This window comes from Aquarana catesbeiana, linkage group LG05 (genome assembly GCF_042186555.1).
Source record: "Aquarana catesbeiana isolate 2022-GZ linkage group LG05, ASM4218655v1, whole genome shotgun sequence".
In the NCBI taxonomy this organism is placed as follows: domain Eukaryota; kingdom Metazoa; phylum Chordata; class Amphibia; order Anura; family Ranidae; genus Aquarana; species Aquarana catesbeiana.
Genome location: NC_133328.1, coordinates 617,516,139 through 617,538,064, shown reverse-complemented (window position 1 = coordinate 617,538,064; position 21,926 = coordinate 617,516,139). Strand labels below are relative to the sequence as shown.

The 21,926-nt window shown below is 43.8% G+C and overlaps 1 protein-coding gene across 1 annotated transcript in view; it reads left to right on the top strand.

Annotated features, from left to right (window-relative positions):
* DNAAF11 (dynein axonemal assembly factor 11) overlaps positions 1 to 21,926 on the top strand; it is a 151,224-nt gene that overhangs the window by 55,630 nt on the left and 73,668 nt on the right. The window contains 4 exon segments of the mRNA XM_073632267.1: positions 12,625 to 12,638; positions 12,641 to 12,701; positions 15,740 to 15,805; positions 19,028 to 19,097. Of these exon segments, the coding sequence (XP_073488368.1) occupies positions 12,625 to 12,638; positions 12,641 to 12,701; positions 15,740 to 15,805; positions 19,028 to 19,097 (211 nt within the window).

Genomic DNA, 21,926 nt, shown 5'->3' with positions numbered 1-21,926 from the left:
TGGGGGCCGAGGACCGTAATATGGGGCAGCTGAATACTGTGTGGGGAGCTAAGTACTGTGGGGGACCAATAATGTGGGGGACCTGAGTACTCTAATGGGGGCTGAGGTCAGTAATAGGGGGTCTGAGGATAGTAATGCGGGGGGGGGGGTTTGAGGACAGCAATGGGGGGACTGAGGACAGTACTGTTGGAGGGTGTTGATGTCAAGGGGGTATGAGAACACTAATGTGGGTGGGGGGGGGGATTTTGATGTGAAGGGAACTGTGATGTGCAGTGGACACTGTGCAACTGATGTAAGGATGGGATTGTGATATGGGGCTCAGTTCAGATACGTGCATGCGCATTTGCTTTCGCTAGTCACAGGTAGGTCAGCCCATTCATTTTAATGGGCTGCACTACCCATGAGAAATGCGAGAAAACAAATCCCTGACCCTTTTTTTAAAATGCGTGGCATCAAGCTGCATGGTGCTGCAGGACCATGCAGTTTGGCGCATGCATGTGCTAAAGTGTGGCGTGTTCCTCTGCAGGTCGGGAAAGCCAAGGAGGAGAGGGTGCTGTGATGTAAAGGATCTAAGTCATATCGCAAACATGTGATTCGGACCTCTGCTGGAAGAATATTTTACTAAGCGGACCTCCGTGAATTTTAATTCAGTACCCCTGGCCTAGGCCATAATTATGTAGAGCAACAATTCTTTTTTTCAGCTCCTCAGAGAGTTTTTTGCCATGAGGTACCATGTTGAACTTCCAGTGACCAGTATAAGAAAGTGAGAGGGTTAACACCAAATTTAACACACCTGCTCCCCATTCACACCTGAGACCTTATAACACTAACAAGTCACATGACACCGGGGAGAGAAAATGGCTAATTGGGCCCAATTTGGACATTTTCACTTAGGGGTGTACTCACTTTTGTTGCCAGCGGTTTAGACATTAATGGCTGTGTGTTGAGTTATTTTGAGGGGACAGCAAATTTACACTGTTATAAAAGCTGTACACTCACTACTTTACATTGTAGCAAAGTGTCATTTCTTCAGTGTTGTCACATGAAAAGATAGAATAAAATATGTAAAAAAATATGAGGGGTGTACTCACTTTTATGAGATACTGTATATTTCCTTCAGCCAGTCCAGTAGGAGGTTTATGCCAGTGGTGCATGCTGAGTGGGGATATAAATCTTTGGGACATTGTGCTCTCTCCCTTCGCCTGGGCTGAGGCCTAGAAAGGTGCTGCTGGATGGAGTTCTGCATTTAGGTTCAGTAGCCTGTTTTGAGGCCTAGCATGTGCTCAAGTGGTCCTAAAGCGGTCCTGCCTGGTCCGGAGGAAGCTGTGCTAAGGATGAGATCCAGGGGAAGCCCCTTGCTGGAGAGAGCTAGGAAGAAGGATGGTCTCTCAGAAGGGCCTGGTGACTCCCTTGAAGGACGTATTCAAATTTGGGAACATACTTACAGTGTTGCCAGGTCAGCTTAAAGGAGAGTCTTTAAGTGATCTGCAATACTATCTGGGTCCCCTAACCCTCACCTACTTAACCGTTCTGCAATACACTATACAAAATACTTTAAAAAAACTAAAGTGACTGGTGCCCAATATCTTTTCTCGGTCCCACTTTTAGCCATGGGTTGAAATGTTAGCTCGCCCCTGGCTTCTGGAGATCCTATCCTGCCTTTAGGGTTTTAGAGGGGTGCTACACATCTTCATAGCAGTAGCTAACTACTGTGTTTGTTAGTTGATCACTGATAACAGAGACGCTGCACAGATTGGGACCTTCACTGCCAAACAGAAAGTAGGTCCTGGCACTTGTGAGCATGTTTCCTACAAGAAGGGATTGTCCTAGGTTTTTGACTAGAATTATGCACCCTAAAATGTGCCTAGGTTTACAATACTGCAGGAGTGGTGTTAGCAAATTCCAAGCAAAGTCCACTTGGAACCTAGACCTAGGCTATACTCAGTGTGTCAACTTCCCACCAAGTTCAGCATTTATTATAGCTTTAGGCACTTTTAAGTTGGGTAACTTTAAAGCCCAACCCCAAGTTGATATGTTAAGATAAAAAAGCAGCTCTTGATGAAACACCCACCTTATCTCTAGTGAAGTCAACTGTAGACTCGCTACTCTGCAACTCATTAGCTGTACCCTTCTATGTAATTGGCACCTAGCAACATTCATCTCACTTTTTGTTAGACCAGAGAGTTAAGGAACTACCACCTGGGGGCACATCATCAAGTTGCCCTGGACTCACAGGAGAATGATGCAGAGAGCAGCACCACATCATTATGTAGAGCCACTCTTTGCAGCCTTCAGAACCACCTACTGCAGTAGGAATAAAAAAAGGGCCCATGACATCATGTGGCCAAACCCAACATCTGCAAAAAGGTATGTATTATAACAAATACATTTTTTTACATTAAGGGTTTGGGATGCCTAACATAACCCGCCCCCTACTGTCACCATTCAGGACAGTGCCTAACACTAACCTGGCTGCTAACGTCCATTTTGGAGGGTGCCTAACACTTATCCGCTTCCTACTGTAACCATTCAGGATGATGCCTAACACTAACCCAGCCCCAGACTGTAACCGTATAGGATGGTGGCTAACAATAACCTGCTACCCACCTGAAACCGTATAAGAGGGTGTCTAACATAAACCCACCACCCACTGTAACCATATAGGAGGATCTCTAACAATAACCCGCCACCTGCTGTAACTATATAAGAGGTTGCCTAACAATAACCCGCCACCCTCTGTAACCATATAACCATATAGAAGGGTGCCTAACAATAACCCATCACCCACTGTAGCCAGGCCCATCTTTAATACTGATTGGACCCTGGGCAAAAATTTTCTTGGGCCCCCCCCCATGCAATTTCTCTCTCCACCTGCTCTGAGAAATACAATAATTAGCAGCTAGACTCAAAATCAGTTTACTGTATCAGATCGGGCAATGATTGCGATTGGTTGCCAGAGGTTACAGCATATCATTGCTGCTCACTGACTGGTTGCTAGAGGTTACAGCACCCATTACGGATCACTGATTAGTTCCTAAAGAGGTTACAGCACACGACTTCTGCTTGTTTGGTTGCTAGAGATTACTGTACAGTAACACTGCTCACTGATTGGTTGCTAGAGGTTACAGCACATCTCACTGCCTGCACACCATGGACTTGGGTGGTGAGGGGCCCATCAATAGACAGAAGACTCCTAGGGATCCTAGGACACCTGAGATCAGTGCCAGTGCTGGTGGGAAGGGAGGGTGTGATCAATGGCAATGCTGATTTTATTTTACCGACTACCAATATAAAGAGGAGTTTCAACACTGGCCACCAATGTAATAGGGGTTTACACTGACCACCAATGTAATGGGGTTTACACTGACCACCAATGTAATAGGGGTTTACACTGACCACCAATAAAATAGGAGTTTACGCTGACCAGTAATGTAATATGGGTTTACACTGACCACTAATTTAATATGGGTTTACACTGACCGCCAATGTAATAGGGGTTTACACTGACCACTAATGTAATATTGGTTTACACACGACCACTAATGTAATAGGGGTTTACACTGACCACTAATGTAATAGGGGTTTACACTGACCACTAATGTAATAGGGGTTTACACTGACCACTAATGTAATATTGGTTTACACTGACCACTAATGTAATATGGGTTTACACTGAACACTAATGTAATATGGGTTTACACTGAACACCAATGTAATGGGGTTACACTGACCGCTAATGTAATAGGTGTTTACACTGACCGCTAATGTAATAGGTGTTTACACTGACCACTAATGTAATAGGGGTTTACACTGACCACTAATGTAATATGGGTTTACACTGAACACCAATGTAATGGGGTTTACACTGACCACTAATGTAATAGGGGTTTACACTGACCACTAATGTAATATGGGTTTACACTGAACACTAATGTAATATGGGTTTACACTGAACACCAATGTAATGGGGTTTACACTGACCACTAATGTAATAGGGGTTTACACTGACCACTAATGTAATAGGGGTTTACACTGACCACTAATGTAATAGGGGTTTACACTGACCACTAATGTAAAGAGGGATTTACACTGACCACCAATGTAAGGAGGGATTTACACCGACCCCCAATGTAAGAGGGACCTTCACACTGGCCACTAGTGTGAATGAAAGGATTGTACATAAAGCCCCAATGTAATGAGAAGACTTACACTGACCACCGATGTAACTGAGACATTTAGCCTGCGCTCACATTTGTATGTGTTGGGAACGCATGCAAAATCACTTTCCTGACACCACAGAAACGTGCTGCCCTTTAGCAGATACACCGCAGTGCCATTAATTATTAATGATACTCTCACACATCGGCTGAGATGTGCTGTGGAACTGTGTGATTTAGAAAAAGCGTTAAGGCCTTTCTTCCACATTTGTAGTGCATAGAGAAGCCCATGTAAATGAATGGGCGGCCCTACACGTGACCTCCATCTTTATCCACCCTGTCAGTACACCACTGAATCCTAAAACCACTGCTAACCTCTGCACCCCAAATCTCCCCCATCCTCTCCACTCCCCTTTAACTCTACCTGTCTCCTCTGCTCGTTTTTTCACCCACCTTCCTCACCTCTACACATCCCCCTCCTTACTCACCTGTGCACCCCAAACTGTAATTCCTTCTCTGCCTACCTCTGCACACCCCGCACTACCACAGTTGTAGGCAGGACCCCACTATTTACATATGAATGCCGCCGCTATTTACATATGAATGCCAGTTATTTACATGTAAACACAGGATCTGCAGGTGAGTCATCTGTACACAACAATAGGACGGAGTCGGGCAGCATTAGTAGCAGCATTTCACACTGAGATATCAGGACACAGCACGGGACTAAAACTTCAAAGGAAAAGGGAATTTTAAACCAGGATAGTTGGCAAGTATGAGGCAGCCGCTTTGGGCCCCACAACAATGTCAGGGCCCAGGGCAGCTGCCCCTTTTGCCCTGCCTTGAAGACGGCCCTGACTGTAGCCACATAGGAGGATGCCTAACATTAACCCGACACCCCCTGTAACTATATAGGAGGGTGCCTAACATTAGCCTGCCACTCGCTGTAACTATATAGGAGGGGGCCTAACATTAGCCTGTCACTCGTTGTAACTATATAGGAGGGTGTGTACATTAACCTGCCACTTGCTGTAGCTATATAGGAGGCTGCCTAACATGAACCCACCACCCACGGTAACCATATATTATTATTACTATACAGGATTTATATAGCGCCAACAGTTTGCACAGCGCTTTACAACATGGGGCAGACCGTACAGTTACAATACAATTCAATACAGGAGGGATCAGAGGGCCCTGCTTGTTAGAGTTTACAATCTAGAAGGGAGGGTCAAGTGGAACAAAAAGATAATAGCTGTGGGGGATGATCAGATGGAGAAATGAAAATACAGTTGTTAGGTATGGGTAGGATAGGCTTCTTTGAAGAGAAGGGTTTTCAGGGATCGTCTAAAGGATATTAGAGTAGGAGATGATCGGACAGATTGGGGTAGGGGTTCCATAGGATTGGAGAGGCTCTGGAAAAGTCCTGGAGACAAACATGGGAGGAGGTGATAAGGGAGTTAGGAGAGCAGGAGATCTTGAGAAGAACGAAGAGAACGTTTAGGTTGGTATTTTGAGACTAGGTCAGTGATGTAGTTGGGGGCAGAGTTGTGGATGGCTTTGTAAGTAGTTGTTAGTAATTTGAATTTAATTAGTTGGGTGAGTGGAACCAGTGGAGGGATTGACAGGTAGGGGTAGCAGACACAGAGCAATTGGTAAGGTGGATGTGTCTGGCAGCAGCATTCATGATGGATTGAAGGGGGTTAGACTATGTAGAAGTAAGCCAATGAGAAGGGAGTTGCAGTAGTCAAGGCGAGAGATGACCAGGTGTTAGAAAGGTTGGTTAGAAAGGGGCATATTTTGGAGATGTTGGAGGTTGAGATAGCAAGATTTAAACAGTGATTGGATGTGGGTCTTAAAGGAGAGTTCAGAGTCCAGGACTACACCTAGGATCTTGGCATGCGGGGATGTGCTCATAGTTGTGCCATCGATTTTGACAGAGAGATCAGAGGAAGAGGTACGAGGGGGAGGAAAAATTATAAGTTTGGTTTTGGATAGATTAAGTTTGAGGAAGTGGTGTGACATCCAGACTGATATATCTGATAGTTAATTAGTGATACGTGAGGAGACTGAAGGAGTGTGCTGAGGGGTAGAGAAATAGATTTGGGTGTCGTCAGCGTAGACGTGGTATTGAAAGCCCCCTATTATAGGAGGTTGTCCCCTAACATTAACCTGCCGACCACTGTAACCATATAGGAGGGTGGCTAACATCAAAGCGGTTGTAAACCCACTTTGAAAAAAAAATTAAAAAATGAACATCTGCAAGACAAAGGCATAATGGGCTAGTATGCATAGCATACTAGCTCATTATGTAATACTCACCTGAGATTGAAGCCCTCGCTGCGGTGCCCGTACACAGCACCGGCCGGCGACATCACTCCCAGGGGTTACTTCCGGGTATCTCGGCTCTGGAGCTGTGATTGGTCGGAGCTGCGATGACGTCACTCCCGCGCATGCGCGGGGTAACGGCACACTCACTGAAGCAACGGCACATACGTGCCATTGCTTCAGTTTGTGTCAGTGCGCATGTGCCGATGACGTTGGCACATGCAAATACAGGGGGATAGCTCCTAAACTGTGCAGGTTTAGGAGATATCCTGGGTAGCTACAGGTAAGCCTTATTATAGGATTACCTGTAGCGAAAAGTGGTCTGTAAGGGTTTATAACCACTTTAACCCACCACTCAATGTAACCATATAGAAGGGTGCCTAACATTAACCTGCCACCCACTGTAACTGTATAGGAGGGTACCTAATATTAACCCGCCACCCAATGTAATCATATAGGAGGGTGCCTAACATTAACCCGCCACCCACTGTAACTACTTAGGAGGGTGTCAAACACAAATTCATCCTCTCATTGCAACCACTCAGATATGCAGCAAAGATGGGGAGGGGGAAGACAGAGTTGGGTTTTAGGTCCTCCTGGTAAAGCTAGTATATTTATAGCATGAAGAACATTCAGGAGGCTCTCTATCTAGTACAAACTGTTGTAAAATAACTTTACAATCGTGTCACATGTGCTTCTTCTTTCTTTTCTACCCCATTCTACTTGTATTGATAGCAACTATATATCATATGTTTGGCAGAGCTTAGAGTATATCACTTTTTTTTCATTGTACATGGACGAATCATGCCGTTGTACAGCATTTGTATTGTCTGGAAAATAGCTGCCAGGAAAACGAGATGCTTGGTGATTTATACCAGTACGATGATTGGTGGTGCTTTCTATATCACTTTGTATTTCGTATGCCTGACACTGTTTTCATTCCCATCTCTTCCGTTTTTAATTTATTTTATGCTCGCAGATATTTTTAGACAGAAATGTAAATCCTTTCTTTACTTGCAATTTCTCAAGCTATTGAACTGCAGTCTGTTCCTAATAGATGAGCGGGTGGGGGTGGGGCGGTGCCGGGGGGGTGGGGGGGGGGGGGTGGTATGTATGGGATGGCATGTGGCAGGCATGCTATTTAGATAATGATAAATGACCATATGCGTAGGAATGTGCTCTAGTTATCTTCAAGTTAGCAAACATTACCTTATGTTGCCACTTGAAAGGATGGTTTCCCCCATAGCCCTGCTTTGTACACACTCCTGACTTGTGTTAGTGGGTTAGGTTAGTGTTAGGTACCCCCCTGAACGGTTATTGCCAGGGTAGAGGATTAGTATTAAGCACCCTCCTTAATGGTTACAGTCAGGGTAGGAGTTAGTGTTGGGCACCCTCGATTATGATTACAGTTAGGGTGTGCGGGTTAGTGTTAGGCACCCTCCTGAATTGTTACAGTCAGGGGAGGGTTAGTTTTATGTTTCCTTCAGAATGGTCATCATCAGGAGGTCAGTTGGTGGTCAGCATCCTCCTAAATGTTTATGGCCAGAAGGTGGGTCAGTTCTAGGCACACTCTGGAATGGTTATGGTTAGGAGTTGAGTTGGTGCTAGACACCCTCCTCAATGATTATTGTTGGAGGTTGGGTTAGTGCTAGGCATCCTTCTGAATGGTTACAGTGAGGGGGCAGGTTAGTGTTAAGTGTCCTTCTGAATGGTTACAGTTAGGAGGTCGGTTGGTAGTCAGCATCATCCTGAATGTTTAAAGCCACAAGGTGGGTTAGTGCTAGGCACACTCTAGAATGTTATGGTTAGGGGTCAAGTTAGTGCCGCACACCCTCCCCAATGGTCATGGTTGGGGGCCGGGTTATTGTTAGGCATCCTTCTGAATAGTTACAATCAGGGGGTGGGTTAGTATTAGGTGTCCGCAGAGAGCTTCCAAAGCATCAGAGGGATCTCATTGTTAAAAGGTATCAGTCAGGAGAAGGATACAAATGAATTTCCAAGGCATTAGATATATCATGGAACACAGTGAAGACAGTCATCATCACGTGGAGAAAATATGGCACAACAGTGACTGGACCTCCCTCCAAAATTGATGAAAAGACGAGAAGAAAACTGGTCAGGGAGGCTGCCAAGTGGCCTACAGCTGCAGGAATATCTGACAAGTACTGCTGTGTAGTACATGTTACAACAATCTCCTGTATTCTTCATATGTCTGGGCTATGGGGTAGAGTGGCAGGATGGAAGCCTTTTCTTCTAAAGAAAAACATCCAAGCCCGGATAAATTTAGCACAAACACATCTGAAGTCTCCCAAAAGCATGTGGGTTTGGTTTGAGGAAACCAAGGTTGAACTTTTTGGCCATAATTCTAAAAGATTTGTTTGACGCAAAAACAACATTGCACATCACTAAAAGAACACCATACCCACTGTGAAGCATGATGGTGGCAGCATCATGCTTTGGGGCTGTTTTTCTTTAGCTGGAACAGGGGCCTTAGTCAAGGTAGAGGGAATTATGAACAGTTCCAAATACCAGTTAATATTGGCACAAAACCTTCAGGCTTCTGCTAGAAAGCTGAACATGAAAAGGAACTTCATCTTTCAGACGTCACCCCTGATGACGTCAGTTGTGACGAAACGGCCGTAGGGTCACAACGTGAGCACGTATCGCGCATGCGCGATTGTATTTTAAACGGCGGCGGAGTTTGTTTTTACTTCTCCCTGTCAGAAGCTTCGTTTTTTTTTAGATTTATTTGTTTGTACAATTTTAAATAAAGTAGCAAGATTGTTCTGCACTATTGGAGTCCTCTTTTCTTTTTGGGCACCTGTGGACAATTTTTGCTGCACCCTGTTTGGAAGCCCCTCTTGGTTTGCCATAAGAGGAATGCTCTTGGAGAATACCTGGAGACTACAGGCGAAATCTTCCTGTGCAATCGGCAGAACTTCCACAAAGCCTTCCCGGGAGACATCTTCTGGATCCACACATCCCTACTGAGCCTGTTTTGACCCCCCTGAATAAGGGTGGTCGCAGGCTGTCCGGTAAGCCTCCAACTTTATTCCTTTGGTGGTGGGCAACAGCTGCGGTGGAACATTGAATCAGAATTTATGTTGGAGTTTCACTACGTTTTGGGACTTTTGTTTACAGCATAACAACCTTTGGGACTGTCTTAATTTATTTATTTCAATTTTTCACTATTGTTGTGATTATTAAGTATAAGGATCAACCAACGGTACATAGGTTGACATAGTTTCTTACCATATGTTGATGTAAATCATTGACCTTATTTTTTGCTGATACATTGGTTCACATAACTCACTTAAGTTAATTATATATATATACATTTTCACATCACTCTTCGTTTTCAGATATATACAGGTACACCTGATTAATTTTAGTGTCACAAATCATACACATGTGCACCGGATTGCTTTAGATTAGCGTTATATGTATTTTTCTTTTATATCACCCACTTACCCATACATTTACGGGTCCTGGTATACTCGCATATATCAACATATGCGTTTTCCTATTAGTCCAGCGCTACACTGTTTTTTATATTGTTTAGTTTGTGTGCCCTTGTATTGGGGTTATTGTGTTTCAGCTGCAGGACTCACTTCACGGTTTTTCACTTTCAGTTTTTATTATTTATATTGAGCACCGAGCGCAATTTCTCCCCCCCTCCCTTTTTTGATAGTGGCGCTTTACACGCTAAGGCCCCGCCCCAGTGTGAAAGTAGCCTAAGGGTGTGCAACACTAATGCAACCATATTTTATTTTTTTTTATTTTTACTTCGCTCCACTTAAAAGGTTTCAGTTTGTTGTTCAATTGAGTTGTACAGTTTATAGGTCACATTAAAGGTAGAAAACTACCAAAATGATTTATCATTGTCTCATTTTTTTACATCACAGAAAGCTGACGTTTTAACAGGGGTGTGTGTAGACTTTTTATATCCACTGTAACATCCCCTCAGGTTGGTTACAGAAGAGAAACTAGTGTAGTCATTATGTGAGGTCCAAAAGAATGAGAGACGTGCCCTGTTGGGTTAGGCTCTAAGGTGCTCTTGGAGAAGAGGACCTAAATTAAGGATTGTGTTTGGAGGAATGGATATTGGAAAGGCTGGGCGGTATCCACTGCTTTTTTGCAAGTTCTGCTAAGGTTGGTGAATACAGAAGGAGAAGATGTTGGCAATGCGCTGTACCATTATGATACTTTTACATGATTCAAGTAAAGCATCTGGAAAAGCTAACAGTATGGACAATCATTTATTTAAGAGTCACAGTATCTTTAAGGCTGGAAAAACAGCAAAAAAGTGTGGCGCTGAACAATGTCATATAAAACTGTAAACAAGTCAATAGACAGTAAGGAGGATCAATTGTATCTGCTTTTAAGCATATAGTCCTCATATGAAATTCAAAGATACATAGTCTATATGGCAATATGTTAAGACAAAATATTGAAGACTTATATAGACATCTTGACTGAAAATCCGCTCACTACCACCAAGAGTTGAGGAGGCTTACCAGATGAGGTGGACCCAATGGGGCATACGCCGGATTGGGTCGGACAAGGCTTAGGTGGTGAGTGGCTGTATATACTCCAAGAAGGATGCGGTCTCACGAGTTTGTTGTATTCATCCAGATAATACCAGGAACTTGAGAGGTGTGCGCAATCTCCCGGATGTGGGAGGTCATGTAGATCTTAAGGAAGTGGTGGGGTGTTCCATAAGCAAACCCCTGGTTTCACAGTGACATGATCTGTGCAATTGCTGGTTGCAATGAGAGAGTCTGTTAGAGAATGTCTCTGTCTTCGCTTTCATTTAAACCATTATCTGAAAAGATACAGGGCTTTCTGGGTGGCATATGTATTGTTTCTCAACCAGAAATCCTGTGACCCCCTTGCTCAGGGAGGTCATACAGTGCTTTAAGGCTGGCCTGTTGCAAGAAGCTTGAATGTAACTAAGATGGCAGAGTTCCTCTATAACCCAGGGATTGATACCCTATCTCAATCTTGTACAGGAAGATGGTGGGAGGAACAACTGCCACCTGGGGATTTTGCAGTGGCCTGTAATGAGCCACTCACTTTGCGTGGTGTATATATTTTTGTGGCAGGTTAGTATTGGACAACTTCTTGAATGAATACAGTCAGAGAGTTGCTTTGTGTTCAGCACTGACCTGGCTGTGGTGACAGTCAGTGTGAGTAAAAAACAAATGGCCCTGTGCTTGTGGTCAGTGGGAAAAAAATTGTCCCTACATAGGTGGGAGTAAAATAGGTCTCTGAGTGGGTGGTCACTGGGACTAATGAATGTCCCAGTGAGGTGAATAGTGCCCCATTGTTGGCATCAATGGGATTAGGATAGCCCCCTTAGAATTGACATTCAGTGGCACTTACCTTTCAATAAGCTTCATGTTCCATGCTGCTCCTCTACTGGCATAATGACATCACAGTCGGAACTATACTGTACAGGCACTGACAGGCAGAAGATGATACCCTTCAGAAGTACCGAAGATACTCAATTTTTTCCCAAGGCAAAGCAATGCTAAACAGGAGCATATGGAGACAGATTTTTTACGAGGTTTTCAGTCATTAATTCCTCCATTTAGCTTTACAAAAGTCTGCACTTGCAACTGCATTAAACCTGACCCTGACCACTTCTTTATTCTGCATCATTTTAGAGCAGAAATCTGTTTTATCTTCAGTAATAAAACAGTTTTTGAACTTTGTATAAGGTTGCACTTGGCTGCCCAGAAATACAGACGCACAGGTCTGTATACTTGTGGCAGAGGCTTTGCTGAAGGAGACACAGCCTGATTTGCAACTAATTGTGTTAATAATTTGCATGATAAATATCTTCCTTTGTTGGGCACTAGAAAGTTCTGCTTGGCACCCACCCCCACTCTGTACTCAGTGCATTCCCCTGGCTTGCAGGGCTTTATCTTTGCAGAGGGTTGTGTACAGAAAGCAGCGGGGCTTAGTTTCAGGAGTGCTGATGTTGTTACAGTTGTATAATTTTGATTGCCCAAATTATAATTGAAATGCTCTTATTAACAAACCTCAAAGAATGTTAAAAAGTCTGACATTTTAGTGATATAATTTTTACTGTGTCCACGTGTGTGACATAATTATCACTGTTTTTATTTTCTAGTGAAGATAAAAAGAAAAAAACCCACCACGGACACTGATCATGGCTGATGGACGCGCTCTGAATGTTAATGAGCCCAAGTAGGTGACTGATAATGTTTTGGAGCAGGAGATGATCTATTTTGCCAGTTTTCATAAGTGGCTGTTGTGCTCAGAAATTATCCCATAATTTTTCACGTAGAAACACAAATGATGTAGCTGTAAAGATCTGTTGCTTTTTGTGCTTTCTAAATTACCCCATCATTCTAACAATGTTCTAGATCAGTAGTCGCCAAGCTTTTGGACCTCATGGACCACTAAACTCACAATTTTGAATCCCGCGGAGCTCTGACTCTCTGCCCCCCTCCCCCTGGATCACACTGCTGCCTTATACACACAATGCTCCAGTTCTCTGCCCCACCCACATTCTGCATCACACTACTGTCTTACACAGACTCATCATTGGATCTCACCTCCTTATCCAGCCATGTGCTCCCTCCCACAGTCTGTGATCAGCGCTGCCATTGGAAGACCCCTCCTCCTTCACTTCCCACTCTCTGCACTACATTGTTACACCAATGTTAACAGATTTGGTTTGACAAGAACGACCGTTCTACAGTGACTGTGCCCCTGTACAGAAAGTCAGTGTCAGAAACCATGAATTGGACTGAGACAGAAGTACAGTTAAATCACACTTGTTCAATAAAAAAAGTAAATAGAACAAACGTAGTCAAAACATTGCCAAAGTTCGGTAACCGGAACGGATAGTCAGCCAAGCCAGAAAGTCAGGGATCAGTGTAGTGGAACAGCAAGCAGGATTTGGAGACAGAAGGGATGTCAGCCAAGCAAGTCTTTAACAGGAACGCAGGAGTCTCTGTGATGTTGACCAAGGCGAAGGTAGAAATCCTCTGGGCTGGACAGCTTAAGTAGGCAGGACTGACGAGCAGGATATCATCAACAGGTGAATAACTATGGAGAAATAGGAGCTGGCAATTAGCCGACAGCTGAGCGGCCAGCTCAGAGAAGGAAGGGCTGAGCCCAGCCCTGACAGTCAGCTCCATAAAGATATGGTTTGACCAGTTTGGTGTGGAGGAACTTGAGCAGTCTGCACAGAGCAATAACCTCAATCCTACTGAACATCTTTAGAACAATTATATTGAAGGGAAACGGGGGGAAATGTGGGACTTTATATGAGATACAAGCATGCATCTCCATCCTAAATCTGTATTGAAAGGAAAAAAGTTGGGACTTTATATGAGGCAAATGATAAAAAAACTAAAGTAAAAATCAGGTTAACAATTTTATTGACATAAACATATGTTATGTCACATTGCAGTATTAGGCATATGTGAACATATTTTAACACGTGAAATTCATAAAATGTTAGAATTCATGCATTAGATAAGTAGATAGTTAAACAGCACATAATAGTAATAAGTATATATACATAGATGAATAGGCGGTACATAGCAGTGACTGGTATTCATACAGATACATGGGTAGGTGTCTTTTTTCAACCTCACCTACTATGTAACTATGTAAGTGTACAAGGTGAGAACTCTCCATGTGGTACTGAATATTGCTAAAAAGAAAATAGCTAACGTAAACATCTAAAATGTAAAAATATGCAGATTGTCTATCCTACTAATAAGGGTAAGTAAAAACGATACCTCATGTAGAAAATAAATATATTTTATATATATAATAGAGAGAGAGAGAGATGAAAACTGGGGAAATGTGAGGATAGATTTAAAAAAAGTAGAACCATAACCAAGTAAAGTCAAACAATAGGATGTAGGGCAAGGTATTGCATAGACCATTATGCAAAACACCAAACAAAACAACAAGGCAGTGGATAATAAAATAATAAAATAATAAAGAGAACATAGTAGTGTATATCTCAAAGTAATTACCTAATGTTATGGATGAAACCCATAATCCACGTGTGAGTGCACCGTGCCCGAATGTACAGCCCAGGAAATTGTGTGACAAGGGAGGTGTTATATATAGGTCCGACATAAACACATGACCCTACCAGCGTCACACTGACGTGATGAAAGTGAGGAGGCGTGGCCAAATGGGGCGACGAACCGCTGCCCACGACTGGCGCCATAGCACTTCCCATTAGATCAGCCAGAGATGGGTAGAACACGTGTCTCCCCCCCCCCCCCCCCCCCCCGTGACGCCCATAGTGGATGTCACACATAGGGAACGGGGCGTGACGCCGATGCTCAGCGGAACTGCCTGCCCAATCCCCCGCGTCACAAGGTAAATAGGGCGGAGGGTAAATGGAGGGCACACGGTGCGCATCACAGCTCCCGGGATCAACCAGCCAGACTGCTCCAATGCAGCAGTCCACATGGAATAGCACAATATGGCTACTGTTAAGAATTTATACATTAGATTTTCCATTGCCCCTTTCCCTTCAATACAATACTTAACAGGGATGGAGGCTATTTATTAAGCATATGTGTAGTTATATTATTGCCTAAAGGTTGTTTTACATGCACTGCCTCGTACACATGATCAGATTTTTCAGACGATCGAACGTCCGTTTTTTTGTGGCATGCTAGTCTCATGTCGAAAGTGAAGAGGTTACTCGCCATACGAAAATTCTCATCCGACAGAATTTAACTTCAGAAGTGACGTATGGTGTTGAATAGTTTTGTATGTATTCTTTCGTTTCTGAGCATGCGTAGTCTTGCTCTTACAATTATTTTCAGACAAAAACAGTACTAATGAAACGAAAATCAGATGTTGAGTTCACGTACAACAAAAATTTTATAGTCTGCAAATCCAGCTTTTGTTGGATGAAAAACCGGAATCAGCTGTCGAAGGCACCATACTAAGGATCCGAAAATCGGCAGATCGTTCGTCGGATAAAATTTTACTTCCGATTTTAGTATCTTGTGTATGGGGCTTTAGTGAAATGACACTTGACGTGTGTAGTTGTACCATTACAGACCACAGTGGAAGAGAGCAGGGACAGAGATGCACGTTATATTGTATGACGGTGTATGGATTTATATTGGCATGCCTTGACATTTCTTTACATTTCTCTACATTTGCCGGTTTGAGGATATCCTCCACTTCAGAAAGTGCCCCATTGTACCAATGTTTTCTTTTCATTTCTCTCTCAGGCTGGATTTCTCCTTGGTTGACGATGAAGAGAACAATCAGTTCATCCTGGACTTGGCCATCTACAGGTATTAGTGCAATGACTCCCATGAGATGACTTTCTTGAGTTCACAAAGGCAGTTGGAAATGAATATTTCTATATTATTCTTTTGTTACATAATTGCCTATCCAGTTCAATGTGTGTGTGTAGCCCTATGTTGCTACCAATTTTCATAACCCTATATATTGTGTTTGCTGAGAATCAAATCTAAAGGTTTTCTGAATTTATCTACACCCCCCCCCCCGCTGACGCCATATCTGTGGAAGGGAGTTTTGCAGCTTTACAGGTCTAAGAGAAAAGATTTGCTTACGCAGTTTAAGATTGAGCTGCTTCTTGTCTAAGATCATTGTGTAGCCGTGAGAAGTGGCAGTTGGCGTTTTTTTTTCGGTCATCCAGCTCCGCACTTACCCCATCTAGGTTGTGGGCGGGCAGCGCTCCTACGGGCGACGGCTTCTATCGCGTGTCCTTCTCCTCTACATAACGGCGGCTTCCGCCGTGCATCTCCTTCCTCCTCCACCTAGGCGTCCAATAGGATCGCCTGTCCTTTCAGTCAATTGGGTGACTCAGGACCCGCTTCCTGATTGGCGGGAGTGTGACAATAGTGAATATTCATTTGCCATTGTCACACAACCGGGTGGGCTCTGCTCCCCAAGCCCACTCTTTTTTTAAGCCTAGTAGAGCCTCTTAGTGCTTCAACCCCCCCATTGGAATCCATGCATCCGGAGGCCTGCATGTAAATTAGGGGGCCAGACGCATGGATGGGGGTGGGCAGCGCCCGTGCGCCCTTATGGGCGGGCTGCCACTGACAGTGAGTCTTCTTTAGAGGCACTGGAATAAACCGTTTTCTCCAGTGAGAACTAATTGTAACACCTTATACCTACAGAAACATACTCAGAACTATGGCTCTGCTCCAGATATGCTCCTTTCAACCCACATGGACAACCCAGGTGCTGACTACCACAGCCCATCTCCACTTTCAGTCAAAAGTACATATAAGTCGCACTCCAAAACATAGCTCTTCTTGCTATATTTAAGTTTCTGCCCGGCCTATAGACAAATGATGCCTAGGACACGCATCAGTTCGGGTAGATGTCCTTCCCGGAACGCCCTTGCACATGCACCATGGGCCACGCTGCGGCGCGCTCTGCTACCCGCTGTGTCCATGGACACCGTGGATGACTGATCAGTGTACTGGCCACTGCCGGTACCATGTGATCGCTGTGACCAATCAATTGTACACAATGGATGGCTTTCATTCATGCTATCCATTGTGTACAATTGTGTTGTATTCTGTGATTGGTCACAGTGATCACAGAGTACAGACAGGGCCATTCACAGCCCATCTGTACAATGTGATTTGCTGTGGCCAATTACAGCTACCCACAATAGTAAATATTGAATGAATCCATTTCATTCAGTAAAAATGGTTGCTTATAACAGTGAAATTCACTGGTCCGTGTAAAAAAAAAAAAAAAACCTGATCACTTCCCCAGAGTAATACTTGTTACTATGGTAACACTGTATTGCTCTGGTCACAGTATGCTAAAAATAAAATCTTAAAAGAAAAAAAAAATTAAGAACGTAATTTTTTATCTTTTTTAACCGCTTCAGCCCCGGAAGATTTGGCTGCTGAATGACCAGGCCACTTTTTGCGATTCGGCACTGCGCCGCTTTAACTGACAGTTGCGCGGTCGTGCGACGCTGTACCCAAACAAAATTGACGTTCTTTTTTTTCCCACAAATGGTGGTATTTGGTCACCTCTGCGGTTTTTATTTTTTGCGCTATAAACAAAAAAAGAGCGACAATTTTGAAAAAAACACAATATTTTGTACTTTTTGCTATAATAAATATCCTTATTTTTTTTAAAAAAGCAATTTTTTTCCTCAGTTTAGGCCGATATGTATTCTTCTACATATTTTTGGTAATAAAAATCGCAATAAGCGTATATTGATTGGTTTGCGCAAAAGTTATAGTGTCTACAAAAAAGGGGATAGATTTATAGCATTTATAGCATTTTTATTATTATTTTTTTTTTTTTACTAGTAATGGCGGCGATCTGCGATTTTTATCGGGACTGTGACATTATGGCGGACACATCGGACACTTTTTATACATTTTTGGGATCATTGGCATTTATACAGCGATCAGTGCTATAAAAATGCACTGATTACTGTAAAAATGTCACTGGCAGGGAAGGGGTTAACACTAGGGGGTGATCTAGGGGTTAACTGTGTTCCCTCTCTGTGTTCTAACTGTAGGGGGGATGGAACTGTCTAGGGGAGATGACAGATCGCTGTTCATACTTTGTATGAACATACGATTAGTCTCTTCTCCCCTCAGAGAACCGAGATCTGTGTGTTTACACACACAGATCCCGGTTCTCGGCATGTCACGAGCGATTGCGGGAACCCGGCGGTCATTGCGCCCTGCCGGGCACTCGCATCGGCTCCGAGGACAAGCAGCGCGCGCGTCCCTAGTGGCCACAGGGCGAATCGACGTAACATAACGTTGTTTTGCCCAGCCGTGCCATTCTGCCGCAGTAAATTAATATACTGTCACCAGTCAGTGCCCCTGACCACCGCAACACCAGTTATATGATGACGCAAAGAGCAAAAAAATGACTTCAAAAAACTTGTTATGCCTCTTTTTTTTTTTTTTTCTCTTTTTTTTAATTTTCGGTCTTTTTTCAATTATTTTGCAACCCCCCCCCCCCCCCAGTGGTGATTAAATACCACCAAAAGAAAGCTCTAATTGTGTGAAAAAATGATAAAAATGTCATATGGGTAGAGTGTTGCATGACTGGGCAATTGTCATTCAAACGGCGACAGCACTGAAAGCTGAAAATTGGCCTGGGCAGGAAGGGGGTGAAGGTGCCCGGTATTGACCTAGTTAATGTCTCCCCCTGAAACCACCTTCCTTGACATGTTTCACCACTGCTGGTCACAAGGAGCAAGACACGAGGCTTGTTCACAAGGATATCCTCGTGAGCAAGTCGGCAGTGGTGAAACGCGTCAAGGAAGGTGGTTTCGGGTGGAGACCGTAATGTATGCAGTTTTTTATCTTTTGACAAATTAAAAATAGAAAGAAGAGCTACATTTCGGAGTGCAGCATATATTTACTTTTGACCAGATACCTTTTAGTTGTGAGAAAGTTTCTAGGTCCTTTTGCTTTTCAGGTTGTTTTGCCATTTTCACCTCTTGTAATAGAGGATTCCCAGTGAGGCCTAACATGTTCACTTTTACTTTCCAGGCATCTGGATACCTCGCTGGTCGATTTGGATGTTCAGCCCACTTATGTGAGAGTGCTGGTAAAAAATAAGGTACTTATATCTAGGTGCTCAGCCAATATTCCCAACGTCAGTACATTCAGGGGGGGTCAGGACTTCAGCAGATTGAGGTCCATGAGCAGCAATCACTGAACAAAAACCACAATGAACTTGGAGAGATAATCAGAGATAATCTGCCCCCCACCTGCCTGCAACCTTCTGGGACATGTCACAGGTCCCAGATGGCTGAGGGACTATTCACAGAGGACAGTGCACCTTGTGCATGCGCAGTGGGAAGCCAGCTGTGAAGCCACAAGCAGTCATAGCCAGGTGGCAACACTTAAAGTGATATTAAAGTATTGTTTTGTTTCACCACCAGCTTCGGAAGGATTTACCCCCTTAACGACCAGGCCATTTTTTTTGCGATACGGCACTGCGTTAAGCTGGCCATACACCTATAGATTATCTGCAGATTTTCTATGGTTAGATGGAAAAAGTGCAACAGATTTCTCCATGTTCGCTAAACTGTGTGGATGGAGGAATCTCCCACTTTTTCCATCTAACCATAGAAAATCTGCAGATAATCTATAGGTGTATGGCCAGCTTTACTTTAACTGACAATTGCGCAGTCGTGCGACATTGTACCCAAACAAAATTGCTGTGCCTTTTTTCCCACATATGTAGCAAAATTAAGAGACAAAGCCACACGCCATAAAAGTCACACCTTGAAGTTTAACCACTTCAGCCCTGGAAGGTTTTACCCCCTGCATGACCAGGCCATTTTTTTCGATACGGCGCTGCGTTGCTTTAACTGACAATTGTAACGCTGTAACCAAATAAAAAAAAAAATAATTTCCCCACAAATAGAGCTTTCTTTTGGTGGTATTTGATCACCTCTGCGGTTTTTTATTTTTTGCACTATAAACAAAAAAAACCTACAATTTTGAAAAAAATAAACAATATTTTTTACTTTCTGCTATAATACATTTCCAAAAAGAAAAAAGAAAAATGTATTCATCAGTTTAGGCCGATATAAATTCTTCTACATATTTTTGGTAAAAAAAAAACATTAAGCGTATATTGATTGGTTTACGCAAAAGTTATAGTGTCTACAAAATAGGGGATAGATAGATTTATGGCATTTTTATTATCATTTATTTTTTTTTATTTTTATTTTTTTACTAATATACTGATTATTGCCAGCGGCCGCTCCTGGCAGCTGCTGCGCAGTCATGTGAATGTAGCCTTATGCCCCGTACACACGGTCGAATTTTCCAACGGAAAATGTGTGATAGGACCTTGTTGTCGGAAATTCCGACCGTGTGTGGGCTCCATCGGACATTTTCCATCGGATTTTCCGACACACAAAGTTTGAGAGCAGGATATAAAATTTTCCGACAACAAAATCCGTTGTCGGAAATTCCGATCGTGTGCACACAAATCCGACGCACAAAGTGCCACGCATGCTCAGAATAAATAAAGAGATGAAAGCTATTGGCCACTGCCCCGTTTATAGTCCCGACGTACGTGTTTTACGTCACCGTGTTCAGAACGATCGGATTTTCCGACAACTTTGTGTGACCGTGTGTATGCAAGACAAGTTTGAGCCAACATCCGTCGGAAAAAATCCTAGGATTTTGTTGTCGGAATGTCCGAACAAAGTCCGACCGTGTGTATGGGGCATTATGCCGCGTACACATGAGCGGACTTTGACGGACTAGGTCTGGCGGACTTTTCGACGGACTTTCCGAATAAACGGACTTGCCTACACACGATCAACCAAAGTTCGACGGATTCGTACGTGATGACGTACACCGGAGTAAAATAAGCAAGTTGATAGCCAGTAGTCAATAGCTGCCCTAGCGTCGTTTTTTGTCTGTCGGACTAGCATACAGACGAGTGGACTTTTTCGACCGGACTCGAGTCCATCGGAAAGATTTGAAACATGTTTTATTTCTAGGTCCGTCTGACTTTTGGGGAAAAAAAAGTCCGCTGAAGCCCACACACAATCGAATTATCCGCCGGACTCCGGTCCGCCGGACCGAGTCTGCCGTACAGTCCGCTCGTGTGTACGCGGCATAAGGCCTCATACACATGGACATACTGATCCGTACACCATGTGAAGGGCCGTCTTTAGCCACGTGGGATGCAAAGGTGTGGCAGGCAGCCTGTTCAAATCAATGGCAGGTGGATAGCTGTTGGGACCTGCACAGATCTCCAAGTGTATCCCAGAGTGTACATCTGTGCGGGTCCAATGCTCAGATCAGAATGCAGACAGATTGCACATTTCTTGTACAGGCGTCACAGTGACCGGAAGGTAAGGGAAATAAATCTCCCCAGTGGAGTAAAGACAAAAATAAAAACCTCTTAGAATATAAAGTGGTTGTAAACCCTTACATACAGTATACCCAGTGAAGTAACTGGCCTTAGGCGATACACAGAGATTAACCACTTGCCGACCAGCTCACGCAGATATACTGTGGCAGGCCGGCTCCCCTGCACGAACCGCCATACCTGTACGTCGGTCCCTGCAAAGAGGGTAGTGCGTGCTCACCCGCCACACGCCGTGGGAGCGTACCCCTGGGTCCCGCCGACTCGATGTCCGCCGGCGACCCGCGATCGCTGTGTACAGAGGCAGAATGGGGAACCCCGTTCTGACAGGGGACATGACAGAAATCTACTGTTCCCAGTCTTCAGGAACGGTGATCTCTGTCATGTCCCAGTGAGCCCATCCCCCTTACAGTTAGAACACGCTGAGGGAACGCAGTTAACCCCTTGATCGCCCCCTAGTGTTTACCCCTTCTTTTCCAGTGTCATTTTTATAATATTGATCAGTGCATTTTTTTTAGCACTGATCAATGTAAAAATGTCACTGGTCCCCAA